The following is a 19,412-nucleotide window of genomic DNA, read 5'->3' as shown; positions in this document are numbered from 1 at the left end:
AAAGGGCAAAATAGCCCTTTCAAAAGTTGCCGTCAACCCAGGCAGGGGGAGACACTGCCTTGTTGACCCACCGGGGAGATTACCCGGTGATTGGCTAAGAGAAGCCGGAAGAAGAGCCGAAGATTTGGAACATTTTTACTGGAGCGATTAACCTTTAGTTCGGATTTGTCGGTAGCCACGTCGCCCTCCGTGAACACATCATCGGACTAAGTGGACCCCCACGTCCCCTTTCCGGCCAGAGCCCTCCAAACCTCGGTATATGTTATTTTTATATATACCGTACAGTAGGGGCGTGACCCCCTACGGGCTTATTATGAGTCAAGGGGAAACGGGGCTACGGAAAGGAAGGGAGCCCAGATATGCACTTCAATTTTTGAATTTTAAATACCGTTTGGGAAATATGAATACAGTGTAGAAATTCCATGTCTTCCATCCAATAATCACAGTTTATTCAACGTCTTGCCCCAAACGAAGAAAATTTACAGCGCCAGTGTTACTTTTCACCTTTATTTCAAAAAACAAAACAACATTAACTACTGAACAGAAAATTATGTAGGTTAGATAAAGTTGGCAGAAAATGCTTCATGTTTACTTACAAGTCCCTTTCTACGAAGATGAGTTTAGGCTTTGAAAGGTTATTTCAAACTGCAACTTCAGGAAAACCATCTGACTATCACCAAATAAATCCAAGTTTCCCTGTGCCCTAGATAATTTCTCTTGTTTAATTAGAATGTTAATGCAATTCTAGATAATTCTCCTACCACGTTGGAAATGACCTTTTCCATCAAGCTGGTGCCAACATCAGTTTTTTTAATATAGCACATCAAACAAAACCTGGAAACAAAGCAGAACTTTTCAATAAGCTATTACTGGCGTCATATGCTGCACAACAGGTTTTCACCAAGAACTTGTGCTTTTACCTTTTAGAAATCAACTGGATATTGGTAACCATCCTAAGGAGAGAAACGATTATGACAATATGGCACACTTGGCGATATCCTGGGATTCGGCAAAACATTTCCAATACGCGAGGCAACCATTATTATGGCAACCAAACTCGAAATAGCCCCCTGACAACGAACAAATTGACAGTTCAGTAGAGTACTCAGTAACAGGCAATTCCTCCGCTAGATGTCTTCTAAATATAGGTGCTTTAAAAAATAAACAATTTTTTGTTTCATGGTCACAAATAATACTTGTTGCAAATATGTTTGTTTTTGTTTCTGCAAGTGTAAATGGAGTCAATGTCAAGTGTTCCATGGCTATAAGGATAGGAGGTATTCAAAGTCCTAAAATAAATGTTTTATAGCATTAACCTAGAGAAAAAAGTTAACAATAGAATGGGCAACATTACCAAGCAATCACCAGACAAGGAAATAAGTTCTTTGAAGCAACTACAAAGCTACATGGCTGCCAATATGTACTGCTCTCCTATTTGTGATAACAATGTATGAAAGGTAGTATCAGCAAATGGTTTTATTGTTGTTTTGTTTCTAACCTAACCTTAAAATGCAAATCTCCCTTTTTCTTTTGTTAGTGATGAAGATGGAATTTCCTGTCCTACTTGTTTCTGTCATAGACTGTGGGGTCCACCATTACAAAACTCTACATCAGCAACAATCGTTTTTCACTGCTCAGAATCTGCATATGTCGTGAATGAAAAAATTTTAATTAAAAATAATTTAAAAAATAGTTGTAACACCAAGCATTATTAAATGTCTTGCCTAACTACGGAAATAACTGGAACTACAATGTATGTCTCCACAATCCTGAAATGGTTGAAATGACCAGCTTTGTTTATTCCATTAGTTCTAATTTTAAAAAAAGTACAAAGCCTAACTGCATGATTGAGCAGCTTGGCTTGATGTTTTTTTTTTAAAGCAAGAAGGAAGCAATAACCAATATCTCAATGCGCCTGTCGTGCTTACTTTTAAGGACACGAGTTACCATCCATGATAGCACACAGATAAAATCTTCTTGTGTTCATGGTATGAGATGAAACTAATGGCAAAGAATAATGCAATAGTGGAATATGGAAGAATGCCATTATCCCACATTTATCATTCTTCTTAATGGCCATCTGGCATGGATATCAGAGAATCAGGGCCAAAGCACCACCATGTCTTGTTCATAACTTGTGATATTCCCTAAAATTTAGAAAGAAACAATGACTCAGCATGAAAAGAATTACTTCTTATAGTTTCTTCTTAATAATGTGCCATTCATGTTGTAATTTGAAAAGGAGTTTCAAATATCGTTAGGCATTCTCAAATTAAAGTTTCTTGTGGAACAATGTTGTTGTTAGAATTAGAATCAATGTCTTTGGTTAAGAATGTTTTCTTGACGGAACATTCACTCAATTATTACTTTACCATTGCTGCCTGATGTGTCCGATATTTCGCCCGTCAGATGCACACCGCATGTTTCACACACGACAACGAACTACCAAATGGCGACTGATGGCGGTTCACAAAACTCAAGCAACGTTGCCACATATTTCAAAATGGGCGGCGAATTCAATTTGAGACAACTTTTTAGTTTTCTCTCGCACAAGAAGATACTATGCAAAAATCAAAAATTAAAACAAGGAGATGGCTGGTTGTCTTTAAAACACAGGCAGATCGCTTGAAACAGTTAAACGAAGAGGTAGTCACACATTTGCATACGTAAATATAAATTCTACGCAGGATGCAAGGGAAGGACAGCTTACTCCACATTAAGAACTGTTTCAGCTGTGATCTGTCATTTGCGAAAAAGATTTACCCGAAGAAATGAGAAGCAGCCATTATTATGAAGTGTCCTATACTTCTTCTTAGACTGTCATATGCTTCCGTCTGCTACAGGTGGTAATTGATTGCAAGCCGCAATAGTTGGGGGGTGTTGAACATCTTTGTTTTGGTCAATGTATTTTTGTATTACTTCACACAACAGTATTGGTGCCTCATCGTTGGTAGAGAGAGCAGATTAAAAGTTTGCTGTGTCTTTCCTATGTACAGATAAAGGTCCACGAAAACGCCATTTTTGTCGAACATGTTGGAAAAGAGATTGGGGTAAATGATTACGGTTGGAGTGGTGGCTGGGGCGTAGCTAACACATTTCGTACAGCGGGAGAGACATACATCATCAAACTACAACACATCTCAGTAGTGTTTATTGTTTTTACGGTGCATAGAATATTGTTGACACGATGATTTGTATCGCTGCGACATTAAAACACAGAGGGAGGGGGAGCTAAAAGAAGAAAATACCCAAAAAAATGATTTTATTACGCGAACAATTTGTTGAAAAATTCCACGATTCACGCTTAGACCTCCTCACGAAACAGCAAGATGGACGATCGGCTTCAAAAAACACGGGGACAGAAAGTTTCACAGAAAGGAATAGTTTTGTTTACACTCGGCGAGACTGTCCATTGAAATGACATCATCAAACCCAATTTACGCCACGCCCTTTTTAGCTACATAACGCGGTGTGGAATGATAGGCCCAGGTAAACTGTCAAAACAGCGTTGCTATTTTGTTTAAATAGAACTTTTCCATTTTCTAGTCTCCTACTGGAAAACAACGTAAATACGTCGGAAACAGAAAAATAAGGTCGTCATTGGTTGTGTAAAAAAAAAAAGAGGTGGATAGCAATTAAAATAATATAACGCTGAAGCCCACTTGCATCACGTTGTGAATTGCGTCACCAATTTCAGATTCCCTCTCCTACGAGATAAACTAAAAAATAGTACGCGCCAGATTGTTACCAGATCTCAGTTAAATGTGACCTCTCAAAACGAGGTAGGTCACAAAACTTGAAATTATAATAATATTTAAAAAAAAAAGAAGATTGGAATCACTAAGACGAGGCCAAGGGTTTAAATAAGAAACAATTCCCAGCCGCTTTTTCTTTTATCGGATCTTCGCGTTTTGTTTAAAGGAAAACAATTTCTTGATTCGTTTCAGGATCGTGCACTTTAGGCGGAGGTTGCACTTGGTGGTGATGGCCGTGCGGAGGCGGAGGTAACTGAGGCGATCCTCGGGCCGCTTGCTGGAGTAAAAGGGACGCCGGTTTGTCCGGTATTTTAGGTGGATTCATGTTACCTCCTCCACTTGCAGTGGCAGTTGAGTAATGGTAGTGGTGATGCCTGGGACTCAGCATTTGGATCGAAGCTGGACTACTACCCGTACGGTTGTGACCGGCCACAAAATCTTCGCTTTTGCTGGCCGGAGGGCTGAAGCTGCTCGAACTGAGTTTTGGCTTGAAACTGTCCGTCGACAGGATTTTGGATACGGCCCGTTTGTGCTCCAAACTTTCAGACAGACGTAGAGGCAGCAGCTGCTGGACCAGACTTCCTCCAGTGGGTGATGCTACGTTGCCATGCGGGCTGTGATTGGACGTGTTGCCATTGTTGGCGCTACCGGCCGTGCCACTGGCGTGGCCAGTCGATCCCATTGAGGCTCCTAATTTGGCCAACTTCATGGGCAGTTGTTGTTTGATGGGCAACGTGTTGGCCAGTGCCACAACGGCCTTTTGCTCGTTTTTGGCACTGATTAAATTCATCGGCAAAGGCAAATTGCTGCAGCTCTCTCGTTTGAGGAGTCCAGCACTGGCTGAACCCATTCCGGCCGTGTTTGATCCCCCTGAAACTTGAGATTTCAAATCAAATATCATCCCGGGACGATCAAAACAAAAATATTTCAATTATTACTTGTCTTTCGTCTGCCCAAATCGACGGAAGATGGCGTTGGCGAAGGGAGAAGCGACGTGGCGTTGGCCGGTGCTACTGGCGGTGGAGGGGAGGAAGCGCTCGTCACGTCCGTGTCCTCCCCGGACGTCGGACTGACGGCCGACGCGATCGGGGCCGTCGAAACGATGGTCATGTTGGGGCTGAGCAAAATGCCTTGACCTCGCAGAGCTTCTAGTTTCTGATAGAGATTCTCCCTCTGCTGCTGGATGTCAGTGTTTTCGATCCTCACCTGCTCCTGGAGTTTCAGCAACTGTTTGCGTTGCTCACTGAGGTGCTCCTCTTGCATCGCGCGTTCACGAGACCATTCCGCCTTTTCTTTAGACAGGCGATCCTGCAAAAATAAACAAAAAAAATTTGAAACATCATTTTTGTTTGGAAGGTTGTGCCATCTACCTGCAGGTTTCGTAACTCTTCAAGCCGTTGATTGTGACTGGCCTTGTGCTGGAATTTAGCCAGAGTGGCAGGGCCGGAACCGAACGGAGCGGAAGACAAGGCCGCCCCATTGCGACTGGCTTTAATTTCAGCCAAGAAATCAGATCGTAGCGACTCGAAGGCCGTCGCTTGGCTGGACAAGAGACACAAGAGCGTGCTGACGTTGTGCACCAATTCCAACCCCATCGCTTGTTGTTCTCCGTTCAATTGAAGGACGGGCGGAATCTGCGACGACCACGACGTCTGCTGTTGTTCTCCGCCCATCTCGACGGCCGTCAAGTCCGTGGCCGACTTCTTTTTAACGCACCCCTTCTCCTTCCCGTTCTGATCGAATCCGCCAAACGTTTCGGCTCGTTTCGGAAGCAAAGGCATTGAAAACGTGTCGCTGTGTCTCTCTCCGACCGAGCTGACGCTGCGCGACAAGTTCCAGTTGGCGGCCACGTTGCTGGACAGCAGCAAACCCATCAGCCGGCAGAGTTCCGTCATGGCCTGCGACAGCGTCTCTTTGGCCTGGACCGATTGAAATCCTTGCTCGACCAAGTGACTGTACTTTGGCGGTGCGCTATCCGAGCCGAGCAAGAGCCAGGAGCTGGTGCTATCCTCGTTATTGGCCAACAACTCGACAAGCTCGCAGAAGGTGGCCATCTTCTCCTCGAGCAAGGCGCCCAGCTGGCGGTCCTTATCACGTAGAGTACCAATTAACTGGCGCGTCTTGATATCTTGTGCCTCGCGGATCTTGCGCTGTTCCTCGCCTTCGCTCACGTTTCCTTCCTCGTCCTCCGGGCATTGTTCTACGGCCGCCCTGTATTATATCCATTTTTATTTATTAATTTGTTTTTTATTTTATTTATTTCGAATGATTTACCTGATGGTATCGATCCAGATGCGTTTCTCACGCGGATTCTGGCATTGCAGCTCGTACATTTCCGGCTCATCCGGATTGGAACTGATCAAATAGATGCTCCGCGTGTCCGAACCGCCGGCCTTCTCGCGGACCAGCAAACTTTTGCAGGGAAATGACTCCGGCCTGTTTTATTGATGATTTTTTTAAAGGTTAGGTTTTTCGCATGGATAAAATGGAATAATTTACGACTGACTTTGTTATCTTGAGTGACGAAATGGAACTTTTGGTTGGATTCTTGCAAGAAGAAGACGACGTCGGACAGGACAACCACCGTCACCAACTGAACTTTGCCTCTGGCGTGATTTAAATAAGCCACACCTTCGAACCTGTATGTCACACACAACAATAAAAATTAAGAAAAGGCTTAAAAAAAATAAGCGAAATGGATTTACATGAGGCGTCTGTTGCTGGACAAGAGATCCGATTTTTTGAATTTCTTGTTTTTATAAGTGGTGGCCGATTTGGCATCGATCTTGTTGTACACTTCAATCAGCCTCAATTTTCGTTCCTTTTCAGCCACTTGGGCATTGACTCCAATTAGAATATCCTGTTTAAAAAGATAATAACATCAAACAACTATCATTTATGCGAAAAAAACCGGACGGACCTTGACGAAGCCGAGGACTTGCTGCAGCTTGAGGCACTCGTCCGGCTGTTCCCTGGACGTCTTGATGAGCGGATCGATGAGGAGCGGGTACTTGGTGATGCGCTGCGTCACAAAGAGGATGCACTCTGGGATGTCTTTCTTTTTGCACAGCGGATTCATGGTGCACTGGCGGGCGAAGGCCGCCAACTTGTGGTCCTCTTTGATCATCTCTTTGTACATGGACACGGCCTCCTGATGGCGGCTACAAAATTCACCGTACAAAGAACGCAGCTGGTCGCCCAGCATGCCAGAGAATTGGATCCGCAGGATATCCTCGATCGTCGTCACGACCGCCTCTTGGCGCTGCCGATGTCGCAGCCGGCGCAGAAACTGCAGGTGGTATTCGATCAACTCTTCCAGGCACGGGAAAATCCTGTCCACCGTCTCCGACGTGAAGCTCATTTCCCTTCGCATTCCTTCCGCAAAAATCTGAAACAGACATGAGATTAGATGAGATGGGCTTTTTGAATAGATAAAAATGAGTGGGGATACCTTCTGCATGACTTTCAACGTGAGACAGTGATGCTTCTCGGTGATAATGAACTCGTAAATGTGCTCCTGTCTTTTGATCTCCTTCTCCTTCAACTTCTTGGAGATCTTCTTGTCGACGGTGCCGACCCAGGCTTCGGCCTCCTCGTCCAAGATGCCCAGCTCCGGATCGAGATCCAGGTCTTTGATATCGGCCGCATTAAAAACTGTAATTGTTAAAAAACAAACTTAAATTTATCTTATCTAAATAAATAAAGTGTAATGTTTATTACCTCCTTCAATGGTGTCGTGTCCATCTCCATCATTGGTTCTGTTAATAATAATGTTTAAAATGATTGAATTATTTAATAAATGAATAAAAATGAAATAAAACTCACGGATGACTGGACTGATCCTCGTTCAGAGTATTGGATGGATCGTTGGAATCCTTATCGGCGCCAGCCCCACATTTGCTAATTTGCGACAAAACAAATGAACATTGATAAGAATGAAAAGAATAATTGGTAGGACTAGACATGAGGGATCGCATTCAACACGATCGTGCGGGTTGGATCACCACAGTTCGATTACAAATGGCGCATGCAATTCATCACGTTCTTTTTTCATATTTCCATATTTTTCTCATTCATTTTTCATCTAAAAAAACGAAAAAATTGGGGGATAGTGGACGGACAACTACAATGTTCGTCAATTTACGCCGTGCAACAAGAACCAAAAAACAAATTCAGGCGATTGTGTTTTTTTTTGCTTCGCCTACGATATTGACGGGCAGGTTTGTTGACGTACTTGACGCCTAATTTAGCGGCGACGCGCTTCCACTGCGACCGTTGCGACAAGCCGCTGAGCTTGCTAACGGCACTGGCCAAAGGCCAGTCAAATTTTAAAAGAAAAAATATAAACGAGACAGATGAAAATCCAACGTGTCCTTCCATTTCGTTTTTGATGGACAAGAAAATTCAAAGCGCCTCATCATCTTCCATTAAATTAAAATGAATTCGCGAATGTTTACCTGTTGCCAAAGAGAGGACTGGCAATGGGCGTGCTGGGCGTTTGGGATGAGGAGGCGGGCGTGCTGGCCGCCGCCGTGGAGGAAGACGAGGACGGCAGGGTGGAGGCCACCGACCAAGTGCTGCCACCACCGCCGCTGTTATTGCCCACGTGATTATTGCCTGAAAGTCCAGCGGACGTGGCCGCCGATGAAGACGAGGCCGAATAATACAACGACGATGACGTGCTAGACGAGTTGAATGCCGTCAGAGGTCCTCCCCCTCCACCTACCCCGACGGAGGAATGCGACGACTGCAGTTTCGTGTGTCCGGTGCCCGTCAGGTTGGCCAGCGAGGACACCTTCGATCCTAGCGGGATGCTCTTGGGCACTTTGAAGCGCGTGCAGTCGGTGACCTGATCGCGGCACGAATTCTCGTGGACGGTGATGGCGCAGCTCTCGCAGCGCAGGGCGGCCTTGTTGGTCAGCGATTTGGAACAGACATCACACGGCTGCGAGTTGGAATGGCAAACGGGCACAAACTGATGCGGCTGTTTCAATTTGCTCTTCTCCTTCTCCTTGTCCTGTTTTTGTTCAATCATTTTCTCTTTTTAATCAAATGAATCAAATTGAATTGTTCTATCAAAAATAAAAAATACCTTGCGCTTGCGGAAAAAGATGCTGCCGCGCTTCCTCCGCTTCGACGAGTTGGCGTCGTCGTCGTTCTCGAAACCAGGCCTAGACAAAACAAAAGAAATGACGTCGTGCCGGGCCATACGGGAAATGCGATCACGTGCGCACGAGCGGGACATGCACGGAAAAAAAAATCACGCGCTGTGTGTGCTGTGCACGAAGAAAAGGGGATAGAATAACTGAAAACAAAACAAAATAAAAAACTTACTCGGCGACGAAACTGCCTAGGGAATAACGAGATGATTGGTGGTGGTGGTCTAAGTGCAATTCGGAATCGTCATCGGTTTCACTCTCCAAACCGGTGTACGATGACATACGGGGGAACGAACTGAACCATTTTGCAGGGGTAAACCAAAAATAAAATCGGGATGGATGAGGTCACAAACAAAACGAGAAAAAGCCAATCGTCAAATGAAAATAAACGTCACAAACTAAAAAAAAAAAAAAAATAATAATAATAATTGGGAAAAAAATGGGAATAATTACGAAGTGGGTCCGGCTGATGTGGTCGTCATTAAAATGCCCTGCGCTTCTTTGATTGCCGTGCCGGACGCGACGGAAGCGCTGCCTACGGTGGCCGTCATGGAGCCACTGGCGGATCCGGCGCTGGCTGACGAAGACGACATTGAATTTTTGACGCTGGACAAGGTCAAGGCCGAGAGGTTCGATCCGTCCTTGACGGCCAGGATCGACGGCGTGGAAATGGATTTCTGCAGCGTCATGATTCGTGGCGATAGCCATTTGGTAGGATCGCCATCTCTACTATCGCCATCTTTTGACATTCCTCGCTGTTTGGTCGGCAATGCCGGGATCAACTGGCCCAGCCAAAGAAATATGACAATCAATCAATAGTGCAAAAAGGAGTGGGGCACTTGACTTACGGGGAATCCCATGTCGTTGAGGGAATGGGTCGAGTGGCGGCCGGCCAGCACTTTGAGTTCGCTCGAGGATAGCGCCGTCGAAGACGTGGCGATGCCGGCCTGGCGCGCTCTTGACGAATGACCTCCTTCTTGCTCGTTATCCGTGTCGCCACTGCTCAAACTAATGCTCCTCGTCCGTCCACCGCCACCTTCCAACATTCCAGCACCCTCTTCTATTTAGACGGGACAGCGCCACACAATGGCAATATTAAATTAAAAAAAACAAAAAAAAACTCTGGACGTCCATCTTCCATTTCTTCTTTTGAAAATTAATTATTCGAAAATGAATGCCAGAGTACGTACCGTAAGTGATGCCGCATGTACCACCGGCTGCCGCCAATCCCATTTCGTCCACTTCCCACGGGCTGGCCCAGCTGCGACGCCGTTTCGATCCGTTGGCCAGGCTGGCCTTACGACTAGCACCGCCTCCATCTCCTCCTAAAATACATTTATTTATTTATTCATTTTTGAAAAAAAAAAAAAAATAAAAGGTAAGAAACAATTGCGGCTGTTGCATGAAAAGAAAGATGGAACAAAAAAAAAAAAGGATATACCCCACAAATGAGCGACGGGCGGTGTGGGCGAGTCCCAATCGGCCAAAGTCGCGCCCAACCAATCGGCCTCGTTGTTATTGCCATTTCCGTTGCCAGCCAATGCGGGCGAAGAGGACGAGAGTTGGCCACCACTTCCGCTGCACAGCGACGGGCAAGACAAACTCCAGTTGCAGCTGCCGCCGTAGCGAAGTCTCCGACCCACCTGCGACTACACTCAATCAAAACAGAGCAAATCAAAATCAAATCAAATGAAAACGCCCGCTGTCCCCCTTAACGTCATTTCCGCATGCAAATTGTTCAAAAAGAGATGACGTCAGCAGCAGAAAAGCGCCACTTTCAATTCCGAGATGATCAAATCAGATGGTAATCGAATGAATCCCCTTCCCCCTCAAAAAGAAGGGAACAATCGGCAAGCGAGTGCGAACGGACGAAAACGATCGATGTTTCCTTACTTTGCTGCCATCTTGACTTTCATTAACAAGCAACAGATATCTGTTGACCGAATACAAAAGAGCGAAGGCTATTGTGTTCAACTAATGCCAAAACGAAGCTGGGCGAGAGAGAGAGAGAGAGAGAAGGGATCCATATCGTCGCCATCCCGTTCATCTCAGTCCGGCGCTCCGGTTCTATTCTTTCGCATTACATAGCCAACGGGGGATATGTGCGCTACTGGCTAAAGACTACACACACACAAGCGTAAAGAGAGAGTGTGTGTGTGTGCAAGTAAAGGGAAACCTCAAAGATCAATAAGAACTCGTTAGTGAAAATGGGGCCCTTTTTTCTTTTCACGACAGTGGCGTTGGTTTGGGGCCAATGGCTATGCAATGCAGAAAGTAATAAAACAAAAACAAAAAAAAATGTAAAGGGGGGAGACAGACAGCTGTTGACTCTTTGTAATTGGAAGTCGCAAGCGCAAAGAGATAGTTAGCCTTACACTATTACACAAGTCTCAACGTATATACCTGAAGCGACAGGGATTGACGCTCCTCTATGTGTCTCTTTCCATGCACATACCCCTGCCCACCCTCCTTTTGTTGATCAAAGCGATGCTTACCCTCACGAGCAACATAGCGAGACGGTAACACCGCAAAGACGTACTGTTCAACAAGGCTTCCTTTATCAGTTCGACACACACGCTAACGTGAAAAGCCGTGACGTCAATTGATTTTCAAGTTTGTTTGTTTTTTTTTCATCTCGAACGCCAATGCCACCGCAAAGCAACGTCGATATCCTTTACGTCACATACGGGGGCAGGGTTAGATGACGATGACCAACAATGAGAACAATCGCTTTTTTGTTTGTTTTGTTTTTTTTTTTTTTTGACGAGGCATCTCTGTTTGATTGCGGACTAGTCTATAGACACAACTGACGGATGTAACAGAGACGCCCTATTGTTTTTGTGCCTTGTATGTTTGAACATGATGTACGCAAGCTGACAAAAGATGTTTTCATCATCGCCAACGAGTTCGATGTTCTTTCTTTTCATGTGCACGGCGAACGGATTGCAAGTCTCTGCTCAAAACACAAAGAGAAAAGAAAGGAAAAAATGAAATGGCACCTTCTTTTTTTTTTCTGTTCTCGCCTCGGCTTTTGATTTTTGACACGGACGGATCGATCAGCAGAACGAGGGGCGGGCTAATTATAGGGAGAGCAACTGGGGTAGACCTAATGGCTTCATTACGACGTCTTTTTCTCTCTTCCACCTCGACGCAAACATTTCTCAAATCAACAACATCCATATTCTTTTTTTTCGTATCCATCGGCTACTGTTTCTTTCGCCCCCCCCCCCCTGCCGAATCGATACGAGAGATTTTGACAGCCCAAGAAAATGCTGTGTCTAAAACCTTTCCCCCCTCCAAAAAAAAAAATGGTGGCAGAAAGAAAAAAAATAAGAAATATTTCTTTCCCCCCCCCCTGAAGTGGAATCGATTTTGATGCTTCTTCAGCGTCGAGAGGAAAATGGCGTCCTAGCGCTCCTCAACGGCCCTCGCAATTTAATCTTTTTTTTTTTTTTTTTCGAGTGAAAATCGTTTTCGAGGAGACAGGGAAATCAGGGAGCTACTGTCACCTTTTATCTTGTGGATGGGCTTTGCCTCCACTGAAGGCAAATAATTGCGAAAGCGATTCACACACACAGCCAAGTTGCAAAGTCACACAACTTTTCTTTTCCTTTTTCTTGCATCCGCCAGTGTGGAGGAACGAAGGACCCAACTCGAGCGATAGCCAAAGAAGAAAAAAAAAAAAGACAATACGGTTGGCAAATGATAATGACACAAGGAGGGGAAGACCAAGAGCTTCAAGTCATCATTAAGCAGCAGTCGCAAAAATGCATGTGGTGGCGGCAGCTATTATCGATTGGCAGAGACAAAAAACTCTCAATAAAAATGCCATTTTTTGTTTTCTTGAATAAAACTTGATTGCGACCAGTCTCGATACAATCGACCTGCACATTTTCTTTTGCGCCTAGGTCACACACAGAACAAATAGTCCACATCGATGCGCTTTAGGAAGGGCGTGCGTGTGGCAGCGGCGTACGTTCGTGTTTGATGGTAAGACAGGAAGCGCGCAAAAATGAAAGGGTTTTTTGTTGTTATTAAAGGAGGAAGAAAAGGAGTAACTGATGGATGATGTGCTCGTGCCCTTTGTCGCCTGCCTGCCATCATCCATCAGATTCTTTTTTTTTTTTCATTTCCTTTTTTTCGCAATTCGAAAGGTAAAGACTACGAGGATGTGTGCCTATACATATCAATTAAAGCCAATGAAAGAAAGAGCCTTTCATCAGCTGGCCCTGTCGCTTTCTTAACGTGTAAGAATTGGAAAATGAAACGTACCTGGAGTCGAAGTGTCTGCACGCTGACTTGTCTCATCCGCTGGATGCTCTCCTGGATGCCGTGCAGCTGCCGGAGGTTGTCCTCTGAAATTGAAAAAAAAAAAAACAACAACAATAGAGACGATGTTGAAAACGAAATTCAATCAGACATCTATCCGTGCACATTCTTATATCAGACGACTATTGGGGAAAATGCTCATTTTCGGGACGCATGACGGATGAATGCCATCAGCGTCATGCAACAATAACATCCATCGGATATCGCAAGTGCAGAAAAAAGATGAAGAAAATATTGATAACGCTGCATAAAAATGTGAAGAAAGGATCGATTTCTTTCCCCTATTGTGTGTGTGTGTGACAAAAAGTGCCAGACGACCCTAAACATTTTTCTTGACTAGACACGGAAAGCAGAGAGGGAAAAAAAAGGAGGGGGAGAAGGAGAAAAACAAGAGTTTCGTTCACAGTTGTGCACGTGAAAACGTGAAAAAGAAGAGGGCGCTTTGCTACTAACCCGTGGGTGCCCACCCTACGGAGGCATCCGCAATCCAATCGATAAGAATAAAGTAGAGAGAGAGAGAGACGGCCGTAAGTCGTGGCCGTTAAGGGACGGCACTCGCACACCACAGATAGGTAAAGTATACACACACACACACACATATATTTTTAGAAGAGGCTACAACATTATTGTATCCGGCGCGCCTGATGCTAACGTCAACGTACTCCCGTTCTTCGTGAAATGTGTTTTCTCGCTACCCGGGACGCAGACGGACCGTAGATTTTTTCGCAACACGTCTGGTCGTCGGTTTCTGTTTTGTTCGATCGATTTTTGAAACCCCCCCCCCCTCTCCTTTCCAGCAATGACAAACGGAAAAGGCTAATAGCGCGTTGATCCCACCACCAGTCCTTGTTTTTTTTTTTGTTCCCCGTTGATGATGACAGCTAGCGTTGTCTCTATCTCTTTCTCTTGTCTTTGGCGGAAATGAGAAAGGCGGCCTAAGGGATTATTGAAAACAACATTCCATTCGATTCCATTTGCAGTGAAGCGTGTGCGCGCCATTGAGGAAAGGCTGAAGAGTCAATCCCATTGCAGCGATGGAGATCGAGAAAAGGAGACTAGCGGCACCACCGGCTCCCGCATGAGAAAAGATCAAGCCAAGGTGTGTGTCTCTTTGCTTCTATCTGCGTCGCAGCTGAATGTTAACAATTTCCCTCGAGATAACGTTTCTTAGTTTTCTAGAGGAGGCACAACATTGACGTCACTGCCACCATCCGTCGTTCTCTTCTCGATGCAGGTTAAAGACCATAGAGGCCTATCCAGTCTGGTCGCAAAAAACAAAACAAAAAACAATCGGCTCTACGGCACTCTTTAATCCGATCTGTGGCTATTGGCAATAGGCTGATCAGATCCGAGCAAGACGTCGCTATCCATTTAACACGTTGGTGCGACATGGAAGAAAAAAAAAACGCATACCAATCAAAATGAAACGAATGGAGAGAGCAGAACAAACAAAGCATCAACGAGAGCAAACGAAGCGAACGAGTTTGATTGTTGTCTTCCATCTCGTTTGTCTTCTCTCTTTCTCTTCGAGCGGAAAACTATCAGCATCGAGCCAAAGGTAAACATCGATTTTGTTTAAAGAGAACGAACGGTCTTCAGTGCCAGGTGCTTCTCGGCTTTGTATTTTTTTTTTTTTTAGGCCTTGCTGTTCCATGCAGCCGCTCATTTTCTCCTATCGACTAAGCTGCAAATTCAATCAGCAAAATGGACGTTGGCCAGAAAAAAAAACGAGTTTAAGTGGCCCCAGCTAGTCTTAAAGAGGGGGTAAAGGCAGTGCAGATTGGACCAGATCTGTTCCACGTCGCTTCACTCACGTCCGTACCTCCATATCGATCATGCGTTTTCTCTCTCTCGCTCCTTTCTTTTCCATAAAAAAAAAAAAAAAAAAAAAACCTGTTGACGTAAGCACATGGAGGATGTGGTTGGGCATTTTTTTTTTTCTTTCATCATCGCAAAATAAGAGAAATGGAGAAGCAGACGAAGAAAGAAAAAGATCCTTCTTCCAGCCGGGTGCGTACACCTCTGCACAAACGCAGGATCCAATCACACCCAGTGGGCGATCAACGGGTACTAGCCAATGTTGTCCCCTTTTGGCAACAACAACGAAAGAAAAAAAAAAAAAGGTAATTCTATCGTTTGTGTTTTTGTTTTCGGATAGACAGATATACTTTGGTGTGACCGTCCTAACCAATTCTGGTCTCATTTCAGGTTTGTGGCTTTCTTTTTTTTTTTCGGGCGGAAATCATATCAAATCACGCAATGCTTTGTTCTCATTCCCCTGGAATTCAACTCAATCACGATCCAATTGCGAACTGACGGCATCTTTTTTTTTTTCGGTATTGTTTGTTTACTACCCCACCACCAAATGAAAACACCCGAGATTGCGTGCCCATCTATTTCAAAGTTGACAATCAACTGTTACTGTCTTCGATGGCGATTGGCCAAAACGATTTAGCCAACTGTCTCTGAGACAAGATGACCCCCATCTTCAAAAAAAAAAAAAAAAAAAAAAAAAGGAAGAAGAAAAACATGGGGGGAACATCGGGTTGTTTGACGTCATTGGGAGGTTGGAGAGGGTCGCTCCCGCAGGACCTCCATCGCAGACTCTTAGCGTCTTCTATTATTCTCGTTACATCCCCACCAAAAGTTGATAATGGCGAGGTAAATTCACTCGTCTTCCACCAGCTTTCCACGAAAACAGAAAAAAAACTTTTATCTAATGGGCCTGAATTGCAGAGTCGCAACATTGCATGACAATCGTCTTTCTTTTTACAACGCACCCCCTCCCCCCCCCAAAAAAAAAACAAAAGAAAAATGACTGAGGATAATTTAGTTATCTCTTTTCTTCGGGATCGTGTCCCGAATTCTAGCCGGCTAAGATTTTCCTCCCCCCCCCTTCTTTGACCAAAACGCTTTCTTTCTTATCGAATCATTCTTAATACCTAATCCTAAGCTCTAATATTTTTTTCTTAGTCGTATTACCTCTGATCTAACTATACATCGTTCCAAATGAATTGGCCCAATGAAAAGGGAAAAAATAAAATCCCATTGCATTTGCACAAAAAGTCCATCAGAAAATTTAAAATAAAAAAAAAGGGAAAAAAATTTACCCAAGATGAAGAATGCCTTGGAAGCGGCCGGCGAATGCTGCGTGACGCTGATGATGGGAATGGATTCGGCAGTGGTTGCGTAATGATTGGCGCTAATGATTGGGTCGTCTGACGAGATGGTGCGTGTTGTGCCGTCGCAAGCAGCGGCAGCTCCGGCTGCTTCCATCTCGGCTGAGATTCTCACAGCTGGCGAATCTGTCGTATCGTCGCTGTCGAAAAAACAGCGGCTGGATAGCGTCGTTGCGCTAGTGGCGGCTGATGCGGCGCCAGGGGATAATATCCTCGTCGCACAAGCTGCATCCAAATTGCCGTTGTCGTCCAGCGGCGACAGGTAATCGGTGATGATGTCTTCGTCGCTGTCTTCGGCGCCGCTCTCCTCAGTCGATGTGTAATCTTCTAATAAACACAAACACACACACACACATCCAAAAAATGAGTGCAAATCAACACGCTTCGTGATTCTATTCTAGGAAACAAATAAACACAAGGAAGCTCCTTATTTTTTTCAACAGGATACGAGTCGACTATACAAATAAAATAAACACAAGAGCCTATTCCCAGAGTCAGGGGCGTTGTATACCGGAGCAAAGTAGATCGCTAGTTTTCACTATATATCCCTGCTGACTGCCTTGAACCTTATTGGATTTGTGACAATGTCAATCAATGCCAGAGGCGGCTTGAGCGTACTCGCAAATACACACACAGACACACTAGAAAAGGCGAGGCACAAAGTAACAACAAGTCAATCAATCGGATCTTTTACAGTAGCAGTTTGCCGACAGTTTGGGATTGCAGCGATGGCTAAATTTTCACGCACGCACACTAGAGATTCATCTGTACACGTCCGAATTCAGTGCGATACGCGCAAGCAAAACACAAACTGGAGAAAGAAAAGATCCCGTTGCACGACGATTGCACACACACACGCACGCATATAGAGATTTCAACAATAACAACCGCAATAACAAGATAATAGAGCGACAACCAACGTCCTTGTCGCAGGTGTGTGTCACCCCATGAGAACGAAACGAACCAACGGCCGTTGAGCCACTGAAACCACCGATCTCGACCGCTGGGTAATTTCCCTACTACTGGCTGGGCAACCCCTGGCCACCCCCTCCTGTCTCTCTTTCTCTCTCTATACCCAGAAGTGGTTGCACAGCTCCCTTCCTTTAGCTTACATTTTTGGGTTATTTTTCTTTCTCTTTTTCCTTGGCTTTTTATTTCTTCTTCGTTTTTATTTCGTATGGGTTCGGACATGCGCCATCGTCACCAGCTACTTCTGCGCCCGCGTATTACAACGCTACTAAAAAACAGCTTTTACGCACATACAATCGACCACTATCCTCCCTCCTTTGCCTCCCCATCACCCCATAACGCCCTGCAAACTTGAGCCATTTTTTCGGGACCGACTACGTCAACACACGGTAAACCGTTTCTCTTTTCTCTCTCTTCCGTTTTTAACTGGTACCAGCTAAAAAAAAAACAAAAAAAACAGGGCAACCAAAACAATAGCAGCAGGTGTGTGCTAGCTGCTGTGTGTGAAAAGAAAAAAAAAACAGGCTGCCTGTGGCTTTCTCAATGCTGGGTGTGTCGAAACACACAAAACTTGAAACTGTGGACTAGGTAAATACGCAGGTCTGCTGCAGCTGTTTGCCCATGCCTCCTTTTAAAATTGAAGATGCTACACGAAATGAATTCCTAGGCTAGCTGCTTCACTGGTTCGATTCCCAAACGTCTTTAAAATGCCCAAAGCTAGCCAGCATTCTTCGCCTGATCGAGATAACGCAGTGAGCAGTACCCACAGCAAAAAATGCTGACACAATTTAGAAATAAAGACAGGCTTTTCAACAGCTGATGGTTATCTAGAAGTGAGAAAGAGTCTCGCTCACCTTGTTCGATGTAGTGAGCCATCACGAGAGTGGGAACCTGCAAAGCTGTAAAAATAAAACTGAATGAATGCAAGGGTTTTTTTTTTCTTTTAACAAGCAACACTTTCAAGTACAACACGGTCTCGCCGTTTACCAGGTGCGGAATAGTTTAATATGCGTGACCAGATTCGTCGCTGCAGCAATAATGCCAAACAATCAGCCGAAAGAAAGGATCGAGGTCACCGTTTCGTTGCTGTACCTTTTCGTTTAGATTTTCTTCTTGCTCTAATTCATTCAAATTAATATTTGAGAATATTGTACAAACAGTCTAATTGTAGTAAAACACGATAACTTAAAAACAAAAAAAAAAATTCAACACAAAACAAAGGCACAGGCTTTATTTCTCCCTCGTCTAACAAGTGGCCGACCACTTTTTTGACAACTCCTTCCCAAAACTGCTAAACAGCAACCTTATCCACATCACAAGAATTTTGTTTTTTATTTTTTTTTTTTTGAAAGAAAGAAAAAAGGTAAATAAAATATTTGTCGGCAAGCCCTCTAGGGTTGCTGCATACCCCGAAAGAAAAAAAAAACAAGGTCCAAAATACCGGTAATAATAAAAAGAAAAACAGGAACTTGCCAACTTGGTCTTGGTTCTTCCCGTTATATTCAACGCTGCACGGTTGGGTTTTACCTGTCAAAAATTGTAACCACTAAGAACAATTTGACGATGAGGTTTACCGACATTGCAGTCTCTGCGATAACACCCAGCCAACTGTGACGTCACGTTGATTATTTATGAAAAGAATGATATCAGCGAAAGAATGTGTACGTAGCATTGTTTTGCAATAAAAAGACACTGGGTTGACATTTGTCTCAGCTGAATGATTAACGAGACAAGGAGGAATGTCAATGACAACTGACTTATTTCTCTGAAGCGACTGCTGTTGATAATTTCTCCGACTGAATTTTTTTATGTGTCTGGATTTTTCAAATATTTTTCTTCCTTTGTGAAATTTGAAACTTATTCCGTTGCATGAATCACGAATTTCATCTGATCCTTTGTTTCACTAGAAGCATTACTGGATTATAAAATCACATTTCAAAGAATTTATTTTACTTCAACGATTCCAATCGCGAAACACGCACTATTTATCAATAGACGGATCTAACGTAACATATAGTGCT

General features: G+C 44.3%; 1 protein-coding gene and 2 long non-coding RNA genes across 3 annotated transcripts; 1 reads left to right on the top strand and 2 right to left on the bottom strand.

The window, feature by feature from the left end:
• Positions 1-21: 21 nt before the first annotated feature.
• LOC130695529 (uncharacterized) lies at positions 22-1,550 on the bottom strand. Its single transcript, XR_009420873.1, has 6 exons — positions 1,355-1,550; positions 1,197-1,289; positions 921-1,138; positions 762-834; positions 597-703; positions 22-504 (listed from the first exon to the last, which is right to left on the bottom strand). It is a non-coding gene; the product is annotated as an uncharacterized LOC130695529 (long non-coding RNA).
• A 2,358-nt stretch (positions 1,551-3,908) lies between these two features.
• On the bottom strand, positions 3,909-19,332 carry LOC130694885 (rho guanine nucleotide exchange factor 28-like). Its single transcript, XM_059494963.1, is given in 23 exon segments — positions 3,909-4,631; positions 4,694-5,063; positions 5,126-5,966; positions 6,030-6,166; positions 6,168-6,191; positions 6,262-6,394; positions 6,461-6,615; positions 6,676-7,143; positions 7,207-7,409; positions 7,476-7,513; positions 7,581-7,655; positions 7,990-8,061; positions 8,213-8,772; positions 8,848-8,926; positions 9,090-9,209; positions 9,368-9,696; positions 9,763-9,974; positions 10,105-10,239; positions 10,356-10,563; positions 13,187-13,269; positions 16,354-16,749; positions 18,246-18,290; positions 18,484-19,332. Coding segments are annotated over 22 exon segments (5,376 nt in total). The 5' UTR covers positions 18,268-18,290; positions 18,484-19,332; the 3' UTR covers positions 3,909-3,915.
• On the top strand, positions 17,610-18,595 carry LOC130694886 (uncharacterized). Its single transcript, XR_009002181.2, has 2 exons — positions 17,610-17,780; positions 17,852-18,595. It is a non-coding gene; the product is annotated as an uncharacterized LOC130694886 (long non-coding RNA).
• Positions 19,333-19,412: the final 80 nt, after the last annotated feature.

The sequence above is a fragment of the Daphnia carinata genome, chromosome 4 (assembly GCF_022539665.2).
Source record: "Daphnia carinata strain CSIRO-1 chromosome 4, CSIRO_AGI_Dcar_HiC_V3, whole genome shotgun sequence".
NCBI lineage: Eukaryota > Metazoa > Arthropoda > Branchiopoda > Diplostraca > Daphniidae > Daphnia > Daphnia carinata.
The sequence above is the reverse complement of the archived record's forward strand: the minus strand, read 5'-3'. Positions and strand labels throughout refer to the sequence as shown.